Source organism: Leucoraja erinacea, chromosome 3, assembly GCF_028641065.1.
Source record: "Leucoraja erinacea ecotype New England chromosome 3, Leri_hhj_1, whole genome shotgun sequence".
Lineage (NCBI taxonomy): Eukaryota > Metazoa > Chordata > Chondrichthyes > Rajiformes > Rajidae > Leucoraja > Leucoraja erinaceus.
This window is the reverse complement of record NC_073379.1, coordinates 64,492,578-64,514,834: the sequence shown is the minus strand read 5'-3', so window position 1 is coordinate 64,514,834 and position 22,257 is coordinate 64,492,578. Positions and strand designations below refer to the sequence as shown.

The 22,257-nt window shown below is 41.7% G+C and overlaps 1 protein-coding gene across 1 annotated transcript in view; it reads left to right on the top strand.

Annotated features, from left to right (window-relative positions):
* Positions 1–22,257, top strand: part of dock8 (dedicator of cytokinesis 8) — a 192,763-nt gene that overhangs the window by 48,026 nt on the left and 122,480 nt on the right. Inside the window, 5 exon segments of the mRNA XM_055632820.1 lie at positions 13,932–14,107; positions 15,860–15,931; positions 17,127–17,253; positions 21,342–21,554; positions 22,085–22,170. Coding sequence (XP_055488795.1) covers positions 13,932–14,107; positions 15,860–15,931; positions 17,127–17,253; positions 21,342–21,554; positions 22,085–22,170 — 674 coding nt within the window.

Here is a 22,257-nt window from a genome sequence, read left to right as displayed (position 1 = left end):
AAGGAATGGGCGACGATTCGAGTCGAGACTTCAGTCTGAAGAAGGGTCACGACCCGAAACGTCACCTATTCCATCTCTCCAGAGATACTGCCTGTCCCGCTGAATTACTCCAGCTTTTTGTGTCTATCTTCAGTTTAAACCAGCATCTGCAGTTCCTTCTTACACACTTGCAATATTATATATATAGTTCTGGTCTCTTGGTTATGGGAAGAATGTTATTGATCTGGAAAAAAAAACAAAATTCACTAGGATGATGCTGGAACTGGACAGTTTATGAGAAAGGAGCGACTGGACAGGCTGTGATATTTTTCCCTCGAGCATAGGGTGCTAAGTAGAGGGCACAGTTTTAAGGTGAGGGAAAAAATGAATATGTGGAACAAGCTGTCAGAGGCAGGTACAATTACAACATTTAAAAAACAATTAGACAGTTATATGGATAGAAAAGGTTTAGAGGGATATATGTCAAATGTAGGCAAATGGGACTAGTTGAGGTAGGCAACCTGGTTGGCAAAGCAGGTTGGACTGAAGAGCTTGTTTCTGTGTAGGAAGGAACTGTAATGCAGGTTTAAATTGAAGATAGACACAAAGAGCTGGAGTAACTCAGTAGGACAGGATGCATCCCTGGAGAGAAGGAATGGGTGACGTTTTGTGTTGAGACCCGTTTTCAGCTTGTTTCTGTGCTGTATCATTTTCATGACTAGGACTAAAGGTGTGTTCTGGGGAGTGTTGTCGAGCAGAGGGATCCAGGAGTGCAGGCGCATGGTTCGAAGGTGGAGTCACGGATAGATAGGGTGGTCAAAAAGGCTTTTGGCACATTCACCTTCATCAGTCAGAGTATTGAGTATAAAAGTTGGGTCACGTTGCAGTTGTATAAGACATTGGTGAGACCATATTTCTGTTCTGGTGTTCAGATCTGGGCACCATGTTATAGGATAGATGTTGTCAAGCTGGAACTGGTAGAGAGAAGATATATGAGGATGTTACCAGGACTAGAGGGTCATACTAGATGTTGAGTAGGCTGGGACTCTATTCTTTCCTTGGAGTACAGGAGGATGAGGAGTGATGTTATAGAGGTGTATAAAATCATGAGAGGAATAGATGGGATAGATGCACAGAGTCTCTTGCCCATTGGTGAATCGAGGACCAGCGGACATAGGTTTAAGGTGAAGGGGGAAAGATTTAATAGGAATCTGAGGGGTAACCTTTTCACACAAAGGGCGTAAGTTTAAGATGAGAAGTAAGTTTAGAAGGGATGTAAGAAAGACTTACACCCAAAGGATGGTTGGAGTTTGGAACTTACTGCATAAGACTCCATTGATTCCATTTATACCTCCCGCTGCCTTGGCAAGGACAGCAGCATAATCAAGGACTTCACACCTTGTGTGTCTCTATCACTATATATATTTGAGCTAATTTAAAATGTGATGATGATGTTGTTTCTGGCTTCACATTTCGGCACTGGTTTAGTAGATAAAACAGTAAATAAAAGGTGCTGCTACTTCTAATGAAGACGGCGGCACAGTGACACAGCTGGTTGATTCGCTGCCTCACAGTGCCAGAGATCTGTGGTTTGATTCTGACCTTGGGTTCTGTCTGTGTGGAGTTTGCCCTGTGACTGTGTGGGTTTACTCTGGGTGTTCTGGTTTCCTCCCACATCCCAAAGATATGCAGGTTTGCAAGTCAATTGGCCTCTGTAAACATTGCCCCTAATCTGTAGAAAGTGGATAAGAAAGTGGGATGATATTGAACTAGTATGAACAGGCGGTCAACATGGCTGAAAGGGCTGTTTCAATGTTGTATCTCTAATCTAAACTAAACACGGTAAAACAGGAGTACTCCAAAAAAACAGCCCAGTTTTGAATCACTGATATGGATGAAACAAATCTTTGGTTCAAATCTTGGTACAATGAATAGAACTGAAATAAAAAACAGAATCTGTGAAGCATTCGTACATGCAGTGCAATGCACCAGGCATCATGTCATGCATTGTTGTACACTGAGGCCTGTGATCCAGTTGCCACCAGATGCACGTTGCATGGGTGGCGCTCGGGTTTTGAAAACATGTCGATGCCGACCCTGCCCTACAGGAGGTTTCAGTCTGGATGTGGTTCTGTCAAACCTCGAAATACAAATGAATCAGCTTTCCAGATCACACTTCATTGGATAACTTTGTTGAAAGAAGAAAATTACACATATTTAGGGGCTAATTCTTCATAAGATTTAATCTTAAAATCTCTCAACGTGCTTACCACAAGCAACCTAGTTTGATGGGGGTTTTTTTCTGTGTTGTTTTGAAACCTAAATGTCCTACCCACTATTCTGTTGGGTAAGGAATTCCAGTAGTTGGACCGAGCAGTGACTAGTGGGGTGCCGCAAGGCTCAGTGCTGGGACCCCAGTTATTTACAATATACAGTATATTAATGATTTAGATGAGGGAGTTCAATCTAACATCTCCAAGTTTGCGGAGGACACAAAGCTGGGTGGCGGAGTGAGCTGCGAGGTGGATGCTATGAGGCTGCAGGGTGGCTTGGATAGGTTGGGGGTGAGATGCATGGCAGATGCAGTACAATATGGATAAATGTGTGGTTATCCACTTTGGTGTCACGAACAGGGAGGCAGATTATTATCTGAGTGGTGTCAGATTATGAAACGAGGATGTTCAACAAGACCTAGGTGTCCTTGTACATCAGTCACTAAAAGTAAGCACACAAAATGCTGGAGTAACTCAGCGGGACAGGCAGCATCTATGGAGAGAAGGAATGGGGGACGTTTTGGGTCAAGACCCTTCTTCAGACTGAAACATCACCCATTCCTTCTCTCCAGAGGTTCTGTCTTTCCCACTGAGTGACTCCAGCATTTGTGTCTACCTTTGATTTAAACCAGCATCTGTAGTTCTTTCCTATTGAAAGTAAGCATGCAGGTACAGCTGGCTGTGAAGAAAGCTAATGGCATGTTGGCCTTCATTGCAAGAGGATTCCAGTTTAGGAGCAAGGAGGTCCTACTGCAGATGTACAGAGCCCTGGTGAGACCACACCTGCAGTATTGTGTGCAGTTTCGGTCTCCTAATTTGAGGACGGACATTCTTGCTATTGAGGGAGTGCAGCGTAGGTTCACCAGGTTAATTCCCGGCTGGCGGGACTGACATATGAGGAAAGAATGGGTAGACTGGGCTTGTATTCACTGGAATTCAGAAGGATGGTAGAGGATCTTATAGACATATATAAAATTCTTAATTAATTGGGCAAGCTAGATGCAGGAAAAATGTTCCCCATGTTGGGGGAGTCCAGAACCAGGGGTCATAGTTTAAGAATAAAGGGTGGGCCATTTAGGACTGAGAAGAGGATTTTTTTTTCACCCAGAGAGTTGTGAATCTATGGAATTCCCTGCCGCAGAAGGTAGTGGAGGCCAACTCAATGGATGTTTTCAAGAGAGTGTTAGATTTAGCTTTTAAGGCTAAAGGATTCAAGGGATGTGGGGAAAAAGCAGGAACGGGGTACTGATTTTTGATGACCAGCCATGATCATATTGAATGCCCTACTCCTGCACCTATTTTCTATGTTTCTATGAAGGATCAGTGATGTAATTCAAAATCTAGAAGGTGTGTAACACACAGGTGGTGATGTTCCTATGCACTGGAAACCCTTATCCTTCCAGTAACTAGAGGTTACTGATTAGTTTGTTGCTGTTGAGGTAATCTAGGCAAATAACAATAGTGCTATTGTAGTTGGTGCACACCACAGCGAATGTGCACGCCAGAGAAGGAAATGAAAGCTTAAGAAAGTGGATGGGTTACGAATCAAGCAGGCTAGATTGTCCAGAATAGCGCCAATGTTTTTGAACACTTTTGCATCCGCTCTCAACCAAGCAAGCGGAGAGCATGCCGTCACATTGTTATTCCTGCTTTGTAAAGTATGTAAAGATTTTGGAGGGTCAGGAAGTCAGTGTTGCTCACTGTCGGGCACCTGGCCCCTAGTCTGCTCTTATAGCCATAGTATTGTGACAGGCAGAAAGAAGATGCAGATGTTGCAATCTATATAATGGCCGGTTCATTTGAGCTTCTCGTCATTGTGCCTCCAGAATGTTGATAGTGAGGGACTCGGCAATGATGATGCCCATTAAATGTCAAGAGTAGGTGGCATGAATGTTATTTACCATTTATGAAGGCATTCATGATGTGTTTAATAGTTGCAATAAGGAACGATATGTGACCCAACACCTTTTTGTTTACAATAAAGAACTGAATAGTACTAATCCAGTTTGAACTGGCACCTGTGATAGGTGCGGGCAGTATTCACTAAGCTTAAGGTGGTAATTCAATTTCTGCTGTTGTACACTTAAGAACTTGGAACATAAAACAGTACAGCACAGTAGGAGGCCCTTCGACCCACAACGTCTGACCCAAACAGGATGTTGGGTTAAATTAATTTCCTCTGCCAGTATGTGATCCATATCCCTGCAGATTCATGTGCCTATCTAAAAGTCTGTGAAGCAGAATATAGAACATAGAATAGTACAGAGCAGGAACAGGTTCTTCAGCCCGCAGTGTCTGCACGAAGCATGATGCGAGATAAACTAATCTCATCTGTCTGCACATGATTCATATTCCTCCATTCCCTGCATATCCATATTCATATCCAAAAGCCTTTTAAATGCAACTATAGTTTCTGCTTCCACCACTACCCCAGGCTATGTGTGTCAGGCATCCACCACCCTCTGTAAAACTAAATGTTCCGCACTTTCAACTTTGCTCCTCTTATCTTAATGCGTGCCGTCCTGTCTTAAATCAATCCTGGGTAAAAGGTTCTGACAATCTGCTTATCTAGACATGCCAGAATTGGATATACTGCTATCAGGTCTCCCTTCAGCCTCTGACACTCCAGAGAAAACAGTCCAAGTTTGTCCAATATTTCCTTATAGCTAATATCCTCTAATCCAGGCAGCATTCCAGTAAGCCTCTTCTGCATCCTCTCCAAAGCCTCCACACCCTTCCTGTAATGGGGCAACCAGAATTGCACGCAATACTTTAAATGCGGTCTAACCAAACTCTCGTAGAGCTACATCATGACTTCCTGACTATTATACTCAATGCTCCAACTAATGAAGGCAAGCATACCATATGCATTATTTGTCTTTTTTTTTTTCATTTGTTTCCATATCCTGAAAAATCCAGAGTTATATCCTTGTGCTTCTCAGTTATAACACAATGCATTCATCCGAAAAAAAAGCACTTCATATTCCACCTGTACACGGGCGGCGCAGTGGCACAGCTCTGAGTTACTACCTTACAGTGCCAGAGACCTGGGTTTGATCCTGAGTGCGGGTGCTGTCTGTACGGAGTTTGTACGTTCTTCCTGTGACTGTAGGTTTTCTCCGGTTACTCTGCTTTCCTCCCACACTCCGAAGAAGTACAGATTTGTAGATTAATTGGCTTCTGCAAATCGTAAATTGTCCCTAGTGTGTGGGATAGTGCTAATGTCCGGGGTGATTGCTGGTCAGCACACATTCGGTGGGCCAAAGGGCCTCTTTGCACGCTGTATCTCTAAAGTCTGAATTCAAGCATACCAAGGCCACCCAATTCTACATCAGGGCTGACCTTTCTGAACTCTCCACTACATCTATTGCTCTTCTTCACATCCATTAAAGTGCAAACATTTCCCCCAAGATATGTTTGAGAAGACAAAAGCAATTCAATATCTGCCATAAAATCCACTGACACTCCATTGCCTTCCCTGGTGAGCAAATAGTTAGTCACCATGAAGTACTATTGATCATGAGCTGAATTTCTAACCCCTTGATCTTTCCAGCACTTAGTTAGTTCCATCTTCATAGTTTACCTGCCTACTCTCTTGTCTCTGCTCAACTGTTGCCAAAATGTTTACATGTGCCTTGTTACATGTAAGATTGTCAATTCTAGAGCTCTCCTATGTTATGATACGATCAAACTTTATTTATCCCAGGAGGGAAATTGATCTGCCGACAGTCATAAAAACAGAAAAACACCAAATACATGAAATTAAAGTGACGAGTGATAAGGATTTGGGATGTGAAAAGTGGGGGGGGGGGGGGGGGGGGGGGGGGTCAATATCAGTCTCAGTCTCAGTATACCCCATGACAGAAGGGGAAGGAGTTGTACAGTCTGATAGCCACAGTGAAGAAGGATCGCCTGTGGCGTTCTGTCAACCTTTCACTGTACATAGACCCAGGCCCTCCCAAGCAACGGCTGTTCTGCATTCTAACCAGCACCCATTCCTGCTCTTCCGTTGATCCTGTACTTACTGCTTTGCAATGAGTCCCATATATACAGCACGGATGCATATCCTGTAGCCTGTCTGAAGAAGGGTCTCGACCAAAAACGTCGCTTATTTCCTTCGCTCCATAGATGCTGCCTCACCCGTTGAGATTCTCCAGCATTTTTGTCTACCTTTGATTTTCCAGTATCTGCAGTTCCTTCTTAAACTGTAGCCTATCATTTTCACACCAGCCACCGAGCATGTATTCACACCAATCTGGTACTAATCTGATTATATTTGCCCCATATTCCCATTAACATCTCCCAAATTCCACCACTTGCCCATAGACTTGAGACGATTTACAGTGGTAGTTTAATCTAACAATCTAGCAACTTATCCCACATCATTGGAATGTGGGTGAAAATGAGCACTTGGAAGAAACCCATACCACCACAGGAAGAACATGCAAACTCCACATCAATTATTTTCTGGTTAGGCAATACTTCATCCTTTAAATTCTTATCCTTTGAGTTCATGGCATCATTCATCGTGCTCTATGATCGAGGTTTGCACAAATTAGTTGAAGCTGCTTAAAATGATTCACCATAATAGCGATTTAATATCAATTCAGTCTTTTACTACACGGATTATAGATCTTCCTTTCTTTCCCTGCTCCGGGGGTCGAGGTATGGATTAAAGAGAAACATGATTAAAAGGCAGGATTATTGTGAAAGGTTGTTTAGATTAAGTTCTCACGTATGCTAATAGAAGAAACAGAATCAATCCATGAAACAGCAGAACATGGAAAAATATCTAATTGAATTTGAATGAGGGAGACCTTGCACCGCCGATGGAGGACATTTTAGCTTGTCATGTCTCTGTCAATTAAAAAAACAATCCCACTCCCTTACTGATCTTCCTCGCATTTTTGTTCTGCGCACATTCAGTTCAACACCCCAAGATTCTATAACTCATCTACACATTTCATGGCAATTTACAATGACTATTTAACATCCCAAACTGCACATCCTTGGGATGTGGGTGGAGACAAGAGTCCTGGGGAAAACCTACAAGTCTCAGGAAGAATATGCAAACTCTACACAATTAGCACTAACAGTCAATATATTTCCCTCATTAGCAAATTTGAGTGGCTATTACTTTCAGTGAAATTACTTGAGAGACATTGGTAATGCTCAAAACAGAAAGAATCACAATTGCAAAGTCATGATTTTTATTTTTAGTAACAATAAAACTTAATGTTCTTGCAAATAATTAAGACTGGCCGCAAAAGATGTTTAACTGGCCTCAATGATCATTTGGCTTATCTCATTACCATTTTCTCCTCTGCGGCTTATTTCGATTGTTTTCTATAATTTGCAATCTTTACTAAATTGCACCCAGTCCATATCATTGTTTCTTCTGCACAGGAGAGATTTTCTGCAACATCACATGACTATAAACTTCTACAGGTGCACCATAGAAAGCATGAAAAGTATCACAGCTTGGTTTGGGACAAGCTCTGCCAAGACCACAAGAAATTGCAGAGAATTGTAGATGTAGCCCAGTCCATCACAAAAGCCAGACCCCACCATAGCCTCCATCTACATTTCAGGCTGCCTTGGGAAAAGCAGCCAACTTAATCAGACTTGTCCCACCCCAGTCGTTCCTTCTTCTACCTGCTCCCATCCGGCAGAAGGTACTGGATGGGAGCAGGGAGAACCATGCGCCAACAGACTCAGGAACAGCTTCTTCCCCTCTGTTATCAGGCTTCTGAATGGTCCTTCCATAAGCTTGGGTATAATTTGATTCACCTCTACCTCATTGAGGACATTGGACTTTGTCTATGGAACTGATACGCTAAAAAATGCTGAGAACCAGGTTCTGCACTCTGTATCTTCCCTTCTGCACTTGTATTCTTTGTACTTGAGGTTTTTAAAAAATATATATTTTTATTAGAAGCAATGTACAGTCGTATAAACCGTGGCATATAACATAATACATTTCGTGTACAACTTCTTGTTTTAAATTTAACAATAGAGAAATAACAGAAGCAAGAAAAAGAGAGAAAATAAAAGATTAAGGAAAGTAGTGATGTGTAAACCCCAGGAGTTAACAATTGATAGTTTGTGGAAGGATAGGGAGAAAGAACCCATAAAGATTTAAAAAAAAAAAGAGAAAACAAGAAAGGAAAAACAGAAAAAAAACAAGAAAAAAACAGAGCAGAAATGAAAAGGAATATACCTACTTCATATCTTTCCACACCCCTCACCCAGTTCTGAAATGGTTAATTTCCAGAGTTATGTTGCACCATATTATACTTGTAATAAATCGATGTAAGGAGACCATATCTTTAAGAATTGTTCTGATTTTCCTGCTAGGACGAATCTCATATCTTTGAGATGTAACATTTCAGACATGTTTGTGATCCACATTTTAAGCGTTGGGGTGGGTGCATTTTTCCAAAATTTGAGTATAAGTTTTTTTGCCGTTATCAAGCCATAGTTCAGGAAACAATTTTGAAATGAAGTTAGCTCAGAGCAGGCTTCCATTGTTCCGAAAATAATCAATTCTGTATTGGGGTCCAATTTTATTTTAAATAGTTTTGTGAAGATTTCAAAGATTTATTTCCAAAATGTATGGAGTTTTATGCAGGGGACGAAGGGCTGTGCTATAGTTGTACTTGAGTTTGACTTGATTGTATCTATGTATGTTATGTCTGATCTGTTTAGATAGCACACAAAAAAAAAAATAATTTTCACTGTACTTCGGTACATGTGACAGTAATAAGCTAAATCTACAACCTTTCCCTAGGGCAGTCCTGTGTGATCAAGAATGAGGCTTCCCTTCCGATTTTGTAGATACTGAGATAGTTGCTATGATCAGTGAGGAACTGCCACATTGAAGAGATGCCATTAACACTGTATCCACAGAATCTTACTAATTAATCAGATAAGCAGAAGAATACTAGAAACAAAGAATTGCAGATCCTGGTTTATACACAAAGATAGACACAAAGTACAGGAGTAAATCAGTGGGCCAGGCAACATTCCTGAAGAATATACCACAATGACACAGTGGTAGATTTGCTCCCTTACAGCGCTTGCAGAGCAGGAGACCCGAGTTCGATTCTGACTACGGGTGTTGTCTGTACGGAGTTTGTACGTTCTCCCCGTGACAGCGTGGGTTTTCTCCGAGATCTTCGGTTTCCTCCCTCACTCCAAAAGATGTTCAGGTAAATAAGTTAATTGGCTTGGTATATGTGTCAATTGTCCCTAGTGTGTGTAGGATAGTGTTAATGTGCGGGGATCGGTGGGCAGTATGGCCTGTTTCCGTGCTGCATCTCTAAACTAAAAACAAAATAACGACGTGACATTTTGGTTTGTGACCCTTCTTCAGAAGAATAGTAGCATGTTCTCTCAGACCAACATTCCCAGTAAAGTAGCTCCAATTGCAATTGTGCAGTTCCGATCGTGGGTCACCTCATTTGCTTTCCTGACATCAGGTTCACTACTCTGAACTCTGCCATGACAGGGCAATATCTGGTGAGCAGAGGACAGAATTCAAGGATATTCTCAAAGCCTCCAAGAAACAATATATCCTTCTCATTGACTCATGAATCCTTGGTCCATGGCCATTCAGAATTTAAAAAAAAAGAGCAACAAGGCTGGTTCTGGCAACATTGGAACTCTTTGGAAATGCATAGGTCCAGTAAAACAAGTGAAAGTGCAAAAATAGCTGACCCATCCACCTCGTTCAGCACCTTCTACCATACCAGTAGCAGCTTCAACAGACTTCAAACTGGTCTCATCAGACATCACGTTGCTCACAGAATTAAAGTGGAAGCAAATTATACTCAATCTTAAGAAGAAGTCATCAGCATTGGAAACTTGGGATGTTCACAGGGCAAAGCGGGCCAGTCATGACAACACTGGTATGAACTCAGGAGTACTGGAGTAAAATTAAAACTCTCCAGATAACTGCAAACTTGAATTGAGATTTTCTTTTACATTCTGTTTGTGAAAAAATTGCAGCCTTGATGATTTATTAACTCTGAGGTGGTCAGAAATGAGACTTTGAGGAGCACCATGTTCAATTGGGTAATTTATTTTAGCATTTCTAACCAGCTCCCTGAATGATATTTAATAGTTTGCTGTTAAGACTTGCAGGAATTCTTCATGTATTTGTTATTGCTTGAGGTACTGAAGCAATATTATTTGGACATGAATGAGCCTGTGTTTGGTTGTGGTCGAAGCATGGTCTAGTTGCTACATGCTTTGGAAGCTCAACGTTGTCTGAAGTTTTGGAGGTCTCTTACTTTAATGAAAGATGCAGGGGAGTCTACATTTTTGTTTAATTTCATTCAATCTAAAATTCTGTTACTGCCTGTTCCTTGCTTGATGTTAGTTATTAGATAAAAGACAATAGGTGCAGAAGAAGGCTATTTGGTCCATCAAGCCAGCACTGCATTTCAATGTGATCATGGCTGATCATCCACATTCAATACCCCGATCCTGCCTTCTCCCCATATCCCCTGACTCCACTATCTAGCTCTCTCTTGAAAGTATCCAGAGAACTGGCCTCCACTGAGGCAGAGAATTCTATAGAGTCACAACTCTTTGTGTGAAAAAGTGTTTCCTCATCTCCGTTCTAAATGGCTTACCCTTTATTCTTAAACTGTGTCCCCTGGTTCTGGACTCCCGCAACGTCGGGAACATGTTTCCAGCCTCTAGCGTGTCCAAACCCTTAATAATCGTATATGTTTCAATAAGATACCCTCTCATCCTTCTAAATTCCAGAATATACAAGCCCAGCCGCTTCATTTCTCAACATATGACAGTCCCGCCATCCCGGGAATTAACCTTGTGAACCTACGCTGCACTCCCTCAATAGCAAGGACGTCCTTCCTCAAGTTTGGAGACCAAAACTGCACACAATACTCCAGGTGTGGTCTCACTAGGGCCCTGTACAACTGCAGAAGGACCTATTTGCTCCTACACTCAACTCTTCTTGTTATGAAGGCCAACATGTCATTTGCTTTCTTCACTGCCTGCTGTACCTGCATGCTTACTTTCATTGACTGATGAACATGGACCCTCAGATCCCATTGTACTTAAACAAGGTTATAACCGGGAAAACAAAACAGTGTATATTTATATATAAATATATAACTATATAGATGTGTGTGTGTGTGTGTGTGTGTAAAATAAAACAACACACACACACACACACACTTTCCCTCCTGGGATTAATAAAGTTCTATCGTATAGTATCGTATGTGTAGGAAGGAACTGCAGATGCTGCTTTAAACTGAAGATAGACACAAAAAGCTGGAGTAACTCAACAGGTCAGACAAAATCTCTGGACAAAAGGAAAATATTACGTTTTGTGTTGGGTCTGAAATAGGTTCTTGCACACCATTGGAATGTGGAAGGAAACAAGAGCACGGCGAAAACCCATGCGATCAAAGGGAAAAGGAGCAAACTTCAAACACAGCACCCATATTCAGGATCAATTCCGGGTCTCTGGCACTTTTAGGCAGTAACTTTATGGCCAATGTACTGCCCCATAGTCTTGAACTTAATTAAAACATACAGTAGCTGTAAAGGGGGACATAGCGTCATTTGGAGATTTAAAACTGAATTCATTTTTTTTAGTAACTAAAGTTATCAACGTATAATTTTTTGTGTGTTGGAAAACAAAATATAGTGGCACAGCTGGTGGACTTGCTGCCTCACACGCCAGAGATCTGTGTTCGATCCTGTTCTCGGGCACTGTCTGTGTTGAATTTGCACATTCTCCCTGCAAGCGTGTGGGTTTCCTCCCACATCCCAAAGACGCATTGGCTTTGTAGGTTAACCTGTCTCTGTAAAATTGCCCCTAATGTGTAGGGAGTGGGTGAGGAAAGTGGGATAACAGAACTTGTGTGAATGGGTCGACATAAATGCTGGAGAAACTCAGCGGGTGAGGCAGCATCTGTGGAGCGAAAGAAATGGGCGACGTTTCGGGTCGAAACCCTTCTTCAGACTGATGTGAGGGTGGGGGTACGGGAAGAAGAAAGGAAGAGGCGGAGACAGTGGGAAAAGAGAGAGCTGGGAAGGGGAGGAGAAAGCAGGGATTACCTGAAATTGAAGAAGTCAATGTTCATACCGCTGGGGTGTAAACTGCCCAAGCGAAATATAAGGTGCTGTTCCTCCAATTTATGGTGGGCCTCACTCTGGCCATGGAAGAGGCACAGGACAGAAAGGTCGGATTCAAAATGGGAGAGGGAGTTGAAGTGCTGAGCCACCGGGAGATCAGGTTGGTTATTGCGGACCGAGCTGAGGTGTTGGGCGAAGCGATCGCCAAGCCTGCGCTTGGTCTCACCGAGGTTGATCTTACGCTGAATAATCCAACCACATTTTTGTTTGGAAGTGGAAAGAGAGGGGGAGAGGGGGAGAGAGAGAGTGCCTTTTCACCTCAACCCAAACCCAAACAACTATTTGCAGGCAGTGCTTTTTTACCTCTAACCATATTTTCATTTTCAAACCAAATTAAGGGTACTCACAGTGCTGTAGACATTTGTCAGTATCATTTAAAGCTCTGATTGAGGCACACCACTTGGAGAGACTGATTGAGGCACACCACTTGCAGAGACTGATTGAGGCACACCACTTGCAGAGACTGATTGAGGCACACCACTTCCTGGTTTTATAGTCGCTCCACCTCCCTCCAGCAGGGGCAACAGAGAGAATTGGGAATGTTGTAAAAACATTAATATCTCTGTCAATTTTTATCGATGGGAAATATCCTCGGCACACACGCGGCGGAAAGGGACTCTGAGCGAGGTGGCCAAAAATGAGGGCCGTAGGTGGCGGCATATTCTCGGAAACCGCAGCACAGAAAGCCGAAACCTGGTCAAGAACTGAGTTTTAGTAATATATAATAATAAGATAGAGTGAGAAGGATTTCAATTGTAATGCTGGGGCTCAATCTAGCCCTTTGGTGCTGTCTGGGAGGTAGTCCTTCCCGTGGGCATCTTCTAAGTATTCCCGTTTCCTTGCATATTCCACAGGTGTGCTCGTAGGTTAATTGGCTGCTGCAGGTTACCCATGGTGTGGGTAGATTGCAGGAGAATGCGCATGATAAGCAAATGAATATATAACAGGGGAATAGATGATAAATTGAGTTTGCTCGGAAAAGAGTGCAGCTTGTGGAGCTGATGCCTCACAGCGCCAAACATCCGGATTCAGTCCTGAACCCAGGGCTAGCTGTGTAGTATTTGCACATTCTCCTTGTGACAGTGTGGGCTTCCTTCAAATGCTCTGGTTTCCTCCCACATTCCAATGACGTGTGGGTTTGTAGTTTAATTGTCCTCTTGTAAAAATGTCCCTCATATGTAGGCAATGGATGCAAAAGTTGGATAACATAGAAATACAATGAACGGGAGATCAATGGTCGGCATGGACTCGGTGAGCCAAAGGCTGGCTTCAATATTGCATCTCTAAATTGAAACTAAAGTTGTCATAGACTTGACAAGTTGAATGGCCTCCTTCTGCGTCATGGGAAGTATATATCCAAAGTATCTTTATAATTACTAAATTTGGTTTGTGTTTCAGTTATCCAAAGTATTTTGTTTAATTCCAAGCAAGTTATTGAACTTGAGATTTTACCTTTTTGTCACCTCCATTGTTAATTTCCATCTTTGGCTTGCTTCCATTCAGCCTCCATACTATAACCCTGTGGTGCCAGTGGATTTTGAAGAGTTCCTGATGTCGCAATTCAACATTGCAGATTCTGATCTTCAGCAGGACCTGGGCGACTTCCCTGATGATGACCTGGACATTACTTTTGTTCCAAGAGAGTGTAGGACCATTCAGCCTTCTGTTCCTGAAGATGGGTATAACACCTTTATTCTGGGTTTTGATCTAGTTTTACTTTGTATATTTATAATCCATCAAAAGTAAAAATGCCACAATGATAATGTATCAGGCAATTTTCTTTCTGCCCAGAAACATCAATGGTATAAGGATTTCAAAAACTCAGAGAGGCCACATAGGAGATTTACAACAATGCTAATATGGCTGTGGAAATCTGTTACTGTGGTTAGATTAGAAAAAAAATTAACAGTGGATTGTTTTAATTTCATACGATATGTTTTAATTTCATACTGAAGAGACATTTGTCATCATCGCGATAAAGGTGCAAGTGACCAATTGTACTTTTTAAAGTCTTAATTGTGGCTTCGAGAGGGTGAAATAGTTTGGGGTATTTTCTTTATCCTAGACTCCTACATAACTTCCAATTTAATAAAGAGGAGACACAAGGAACTGCAGATGCTTGAATTTTGACCACAAAACAAAGTGCTGGAAGAATTCAGCGCGTCAAGCATTTGTGGAGGGAACTAACATTTTGGGTTGGGGCCTTTCTTCAGACAATGGTTTCTGACCCAAACGTTTGCCTGTCCGTGCCCTTCACAATGCTTCCTGAACCGTTGGGTTCCTCCAGCACTTTTATGTTTTTTTTCCCAATTTAAGAATTCTTGTTCAAAGAAAAACATGGCACTCTAAAAACAACACAGCATGTATTATTGTACCAAAGGCAAGGAGCTGAAATAAGTTTCAGATATTTATGCAAATTTTAAAATTACCTGAGCCATAAAAAGTTTCCATGCTGCTCTTACTTGATTATGGTTACAGCTTGAGAAGTGAGGCAAAAACAAATTTAAGAATTGCTATTTAAAAGCAGTATCAACTCTGAGAAAAACCCAGAAATATGGGTATTCTAAGGCAGAGATTGACAGATTCCTAATTAGTTAGGGTGTCAGGGGTTGTGGGGGAAAAGGCAAGAGTATGGGATTGAGAGGGAAGGATAGATCAGCCATGATTGAATGTCAGAGTCGACTCAATGGGCCAAATGGCCACCATTTGCTCCTATGACGTATGAAGTTATGGTTGGGGGATTTGGTAGAAAGTGACGGCAGTAGTTTAAATATTATATCACTTCCTATTAAAGCACCAACATACTGAGCCTTCCTTATTAAGCGGCAGAGGCTGGAAAAGAGATAACATGTTTTATTGATTGAAACTTGCACTGCACTCAAGAACCTAACTAGAGAAGGCATGCAGTTCACCCTAATGTTAATCAATAAATGTATAGATAGGCATGAGTTTTGCAGACATTTGTAGTAGTTTAAGAGCAATGATATGCAGTTGGTGCTGCTGACGAATGTGTTATGTTATTAATTTAGGGTGCTTTTATTCTGAAATAATTGTACCACTCAATTTCCACCACTCTCTGACTATTTTCAGATGCCTAGTGAAGAACTGTTATCTGTGACAATTTGAGTTGTGAGAGTACTGTGCTACCTTATTATTGCACTACATTGCAATCCCAGATCAGGTGCTGAAGGCCTGCAATAGAAATTAAATGCAAAACAATCTAATCCAGAGAAAACAAAACTGTACAAGATGTAACTGCAATAGCTACAGCAGTTCTAATACATATAAGGAACATTTTCTTTGTTTAAGTACAAGATGAAGAATCTGCATTATTGCATTTTGAGTGTAATTTACTCATCTGTTTTATTATGAGAAACTGTTTGCAACTCAATATGTTTGATGGAACTAATGATATTTTGATTATTTTTTAGGGTTGATTTAGATCCTCACGTGCGTGACTGTGTCCAGACCTATACTCAAGATTGGCTTATTGTCAACAGAAGGTAAGTTGATTGCAGCAAGAGGAAGGAAAGCCGATTATTTGAAGGTTTAACAAGTTAAAACATATTCACAACTCTTGGAATTTTTACAGCTGTTCTAATTCACTGCTTGGAATTTTGACATTGTATATTGTACTGTGAGTCAGACTGCTTATTCATGCATGTAACTGTCTGAAACCTTTCAGTATTTACTTTACAATTAAGATTTCAACCCTTTACTCTGTGTACATAAGATGTAGAAACAAAAAAAAAGGAATAATAAGATACTGTTAGCCCACTAGACTTATTGGTACTTAAAGACACTTCACAAATTATGTTCTTGCAATGCTGGGAGTGACTCAAAGCTATTAAGCTACAATAGATGGGTGGCAAGGGTGGAACGATGGCACAGCGGTAGAGTTGCAGTCTTCTAGCGCGTGGTTCGATCACGACTACGGGTGCTGTATGTACGGAGTTTGTACTTTCTTCCCATAACCACCTGGGTTTTCTCCAAGATTTTCAGTTTCCTCACACACTCCAAAGACATACAGGTTTGTAGGTTAATAGGCTTGGTATAAATTGTAAATTGTCCCTAGTGTGTGTAGGATAGTGTTAATGTGTGGGGATCGCTGGTTGATGCAGACTCGCTGGGCTGAAGGGCCTGTTTCCACGTTGTATCTCTAAACTACACTAAATTAACAGACATCAATGGTAATGAAGTATAGATCTGACCATTCATGGGCCAATTTTACCTGCTAGAGCGTTGGGTTTATGAATCTATCTGAAATATATTGCTCCAAAACACAAGAAATGGGAATACCTCAGTGTGCAATATTCCAGGCCAGTAGCAATAAGGATATTTTCAGACCACCGAGGAAATGAAATAAATTTGACCTCCAGCAAAATAAAATGGCATGGAGTGGAGAAAACCATTTTCTCCAATGGTCCACCAATCATCCCAATTTTGTTTTTAAAACAAAAAGCATTAGTATGAGAACAGTTTTTCATATTAACTAGTTAATATTAACTCGCCTTGTTAACTAGCTATCAATATCTAGCACATTTTTAGAATTTAATTGAATTATTTTTATGTAGTATTAAAGTTATGCAGCATGGAAACAGACTCTTCGGCCCCACTTATCCATGCCAACCAAGGTGCCAGCCTGGCTTAGTCCCATAAATCCTGTAATAACGTGTTCATTTTAATATCTGCTTTTAGGAGCCAAGGAGACTCTGGAGCCTTTGGATCAAGTGCACTTGGATCAAAGCGTGATCTGTGCAAGACTCTTTCAAAGCAGATATTTGAATCGGAAGAAAATGGCGACTCGTCCAGCCAAGAATTTCAGGTATCTCTTCACCTGTTTCATTGCAACTATCTCCTCTATGGCACCCAGAAGATCTACCACCATCTATGGAAAAGGAAGCAGAATTAATGTTTCAGATTAAAGACCTTTTGTCAGAAAGGATGAGAGAGGTATTGCCGAGGAAAGGGGAATATGTTGGATAGGGGAAGGAAAGTGTTGGCATGGGAATTAACTGTTGATTAAAGAACCTGGTTGCTGGATTAATGAGGGCTGATGCACAGTGATAATATGCACCAAGAAACTTAAAAGCTAAGAAATAAAGGTTGTTGGAAGACACGGGCACAGACCAAGGAATGAAAATACCGTACAATGTAGAATTAAATACAATGTCCAGCAGGTCAGGCCATGTGAGCAGAGAGAGAAAAACTGAATAATGTTACAGAAAAGTGACTTAGAGCAGAAACGATGGACTATAATAAGAAATGCAAATTACCTGAAGCTATCGAATCTGAAAAGATGAAATATTTTCAAACTGAAGATGAGATCCTGTTCCTCATTAATTAAGCAAGTAACTTACTTCAGCAAATACTTATTTCCATGTTAACCAACTCTCACCATATCAGAAGTATTTGCTTTGCCAGACCATTCCACACCTGCTCCCTCTGTAACTAAAACTAAATTGATTTATCTCATTCCCAATTCCAACAGAGACTAAAGCATTCCTGCTGTTTCTTCTTCACAGATGCAGCCTGACCTTTTGAGTGTTTTCAACATTTTCTTTTTTAATTAATTTTTCTTTCCTTAGTTATCTGTTCTTCATTCATTAGAAAGTTGCCACTGAAAACTAGAAACTGTTCTTGGTTTCTTGGTCCTCCAAAATATTCCAAATGGAATTTAAACTGGAGGTGGTGAAGGGAGGGCTTAAGCCAGAAAGGGTTATTGGGAAGAAAGAGCTACTTTAAATTTAGTTGCATCTGGTTGGGTAACTATAGTTGGGTGGAGATTATTCCATGCTTTAATTGTGCGGGGGAAGAACGAATTGCTGTACACATCTGTCCTTGTAGCTGGGATCACAAATTGGATCGAATGCCCTTGTCTGCTCCTAATTGGTTTGGGTTTGGTGTAGGTCTTGTAGTCTATGTCGAGTTGACCATTTAACATTTTGTAAAAACAGGTCAAACGGTGAGCTTTACGTCTGTCTTGGAGAGGGTTCCACCCCAGATAATTCAGAAGTTCCAATTGTCTAGATATTTAATATATAAATAATAATAATAATGTTTTGTTTATAGGGACAGTGCATATTAATTAACATTTGCATGTAAATATGCGAGATTGTAGCCAGTGATCAGTAGCTAATTTCCGTCTCTAGTCCCAGGCAAAGGTAGGTGAAGTGTCTTGCCCAAGGACACAACGACAGTACACACTCCAAGCAGGATTCGAACCGGCCACCTTCAGGTTGCCAGGCGAACACTTAGCCCATTGTGCAATCTGTCGCCCTAATGTTGCTTGTTCTCGTGCCGTTATAGATTTTGAGATTAAAAGAAATGGCCTGAAAAGGGACCAGTGATCCTCAATGAAAACCGTGTTTGCGACTAAGCTATCACCTGTCAAGCCCCATAACACTGGATTTCCTCTGTCCCGCTGAATTACTCCAGCTTTTTATATCTTTCTCCTCTCCAGTTGTCTATTTCCCATTACTCTTTAAAAATGCTTGATAAGACACACCTCTTTGACTGTGTTTTTTGGTATTCTGCACTAATATCCCTTACTCAGGCAAGATGGCACTGAGTGTGGCAGCTCTTCACTTGCTGGTTCAAAAGGAAGATCTACTATCATCTGAAACAATTGCCCCACTCTTTTCATCTTGTACATATATTACTATTTCCAGCTGTTTTCTGCACTCTTGTATCTTTTCTTAATCACTCAACCTTTTGTGCTTGTGTTTGGGTTGATTGTATTCATGTATAGTATTATCGGATTTGATTGGATAGCAAGTAAACAAAAGCATTTCACCTTTTCCTTGGTACACGTGACTATAATAAATTAAACCTAAACCTTGTATGGCTTGTTATCAAATTTTGTTTGATATTGCCATAGAAGTGCGTTTGAACTATGCTAAATAAATATAGGTAGTGGGTCTGGTACTACAGGTGCACAACCTTTTATCCGAAGATCCAAATAACGAAAACCTCCGAATAGTGACATTTTTTTCAGTCCTTGAAGAAAGGTCCTTGAAAATGTTCACCGAGGGCGGCCCGCAGAGGTGACAGCGGAACCTCCGGTCGGTCCTCGAAGAAAGGGGAACTAAATCCCCATTCATAAAAGAGAAGGTGAGGGTATATTGCGCGGGAGGGTTAATAATTGACAATCTGCTGCTGCCTGCCCGCTGAGTTAAAAAGTTCCCACGGTAGACTCACAATACACGGCAAATTGTCGCTCCCTTCCGGTTCACCCCACCTACACCCCTCTGCTTCCCGGCCATGTGTGTGACCCCTTCCCTCCCCTCTCCAGCTCCCCGCGCATTGCACCGGCGCGGGGGCTTTGCACTGTCTTCACGTTGGAGCCAGTGCCAGTCACCGGAGACGTCAGGACCAACGGGACACCGACCCCCAGGCCCACTGCAAGCACGGAGATCCCAGAGACCCACAGCCAGCAGCAGCCCAGCCCCGTTCCAATTCCAGAGGAACACGCTCTCCGCTGTCCCGTAGGGACAGAAGCTGGACAGGAGCTGAGAGACGTCAGGACCACCAGAAGCCGCTCCCCGATGCGCCGCTACAGCGACAAGTGGCAGTTCGCCCACAGCCCGAGCTGCGTCCCCTCATCGGGACACCGACCCCCAGGCCCACTGCAAGCACGGAGATCCCAGAGACTCACAGCCAGCAACAACTCTAGCCCAGCCCCGCTCCAACTCCAGAGGAACCCGGGTTGCGGATGAGGGGGCGCAGCTCGGGCTGTGGGCGAACTGCCACTTGTCGCCGTAGCGGCCCATCGGGGAGCGGATTCCTCTGGAGTTGGAGGGACAGGGAGACACAGCGGCTTTTGAGAATGGTGGGCAATCACTTCCAAAGTTCTGCCCACACAGTCAGTACACCTCTCCTACACTTGTCTCCCGCACTAAGATCATCTCGCAGAGAATGATCCCAGCCTAACCCTCCCTATTCTCTCCTATTCTGCAAGAAAAATCTACATTGAAGACTCAAACTCGCGATCGAGTAACTGCCGGGATCGAGGCGCAAACTCGCGACCTTGCGGATACGAGCCGAGCACTCTACCACTGAGCCAGCCGTTAAAATCTACGCTAAATATCTTCCATTCCGAAAGCCGAAAAATTCTGAATTACGAAAAGTGTCTGGTCCCAAGGCTTTCGGATAAAAGGTTGTGCACCTGTAGTGGTAATGTTGAAGTTCACCATCTAAAGAGATCACTGACTCTCTCGATGCAGCCTTGTGTATTTTTCTTCGTTTTAAAATGGACCATTTTCATTTTCATAGTTATGTGGCAAATAACAATTTACCCACTATGTTTTTATTACTTCATACTATATATCAGGGCAGATGCCTAATGTTAATTTAACCAATAAAGCTACTTCTGAAAACTGTATCATGCAAAATGGGAGGAAATAATGTGTGAAGGAATAATGTGTTAATTAGAACCATTTTGCACATCATCCTCTGAATATGTAATGTCTTTCTCTCTAATGTATCATCCTGTTTTAATTGAGGAACTTTTTTGCATGTTGTCCGAAATGCGTTATTTGTAAATCCCTCAAAATGATGAGCAGTGAGCACCTGTTCTAAACTCAAGCTAGATTTATATTGCTGATGTCTCTTCAGACAAAATGTTTATCTAATAGTTATTTCTGAATGCATGAAGGACCATCATTTTGTGTGAATCTGTTTGTCCTTTTTCAGTACATGAATTTTCAGAACTTCTCTTTTTGGAGTGGGATTAGTAATCGCTCCTCAAGCCCTGCTAAGCTTGCAAACTGATGTTAGTTTATCTAATTGATAACAAAGTTAATGGTTTATGGTGTTGAAGTAGAATACATCTAAGCTGATCTGGCCAATATTATGGTTGCATGCAGCTTGTCTTTGTCCAGTCATATAAATCAGCAATGCCTTTTTCTACAGGATGAATCAAAGCCTCAACCAATTCTGTGTACAGTACCTGAGACGGCAACTTTGACATCATGTGACTTTGACCTTCGAAGCCTGCAGCCAGACACCCGTTTAGAAAGTATACTTCAGCCCATCACACCAGAGCAGCTTGATAGACATAATGAAGAAACGAGAAGAGCCAACAGACCAGCAGACCTCTTTGCTCTCTGTCCACCAGCAGACGAGGTGGCAATTCTTTTGTTTTAAATGAAATGGAAAATAATGGATTTTCTTTATCTGAATACATTGCACAAAGAAGATGATATTATTTAAAATATACAATTATCTTTCAAAAAAAGAATCAAAATGCATAAATTGATACATTTGAATTTATCACTAATAGATGTTATTCTTTTAAAACCAGGGCCACAGTCTAAGAATAAAGGGGAGGCCATTTAAAACTGAGATGAGAAAAAACATTTTCACCCAGAGAGTTGTGAATATGTGGAGGGAAGGCAGTGGAGGCCAATTCACTGGATGAATTTAAAAGAGAGTTAGATAGAGCTCTTGGGGCTAGCGGAATCAAGGGGTATTGGGTGATGGCAGGCACGGGTTACTGATGGTCGATGATCAGCCATGATCACAATGAATGGCGGTGCTGACTCGAAGGGCCGAATGGCATCCTCCTGCACCTATTTTTTATGTTTCCATGTTCCTCTGAAATGAATGGCAAATCATTACAAAACATTTGATTAACATTTTCCCTCTGTTGATAGGAAGATGCCATCGAAAATCGTCCAGCTCCTGATTGTCCAAAAGAACATACAGGCCACAGAATCCTTATAAAGTGCCAAATCTTAAAGTAATTTTTATATTATATTCACATTTTACACCTTAACTTATCTGATGTATTGATATGAAGTATAAATATCATGTTGCAACATGCTTC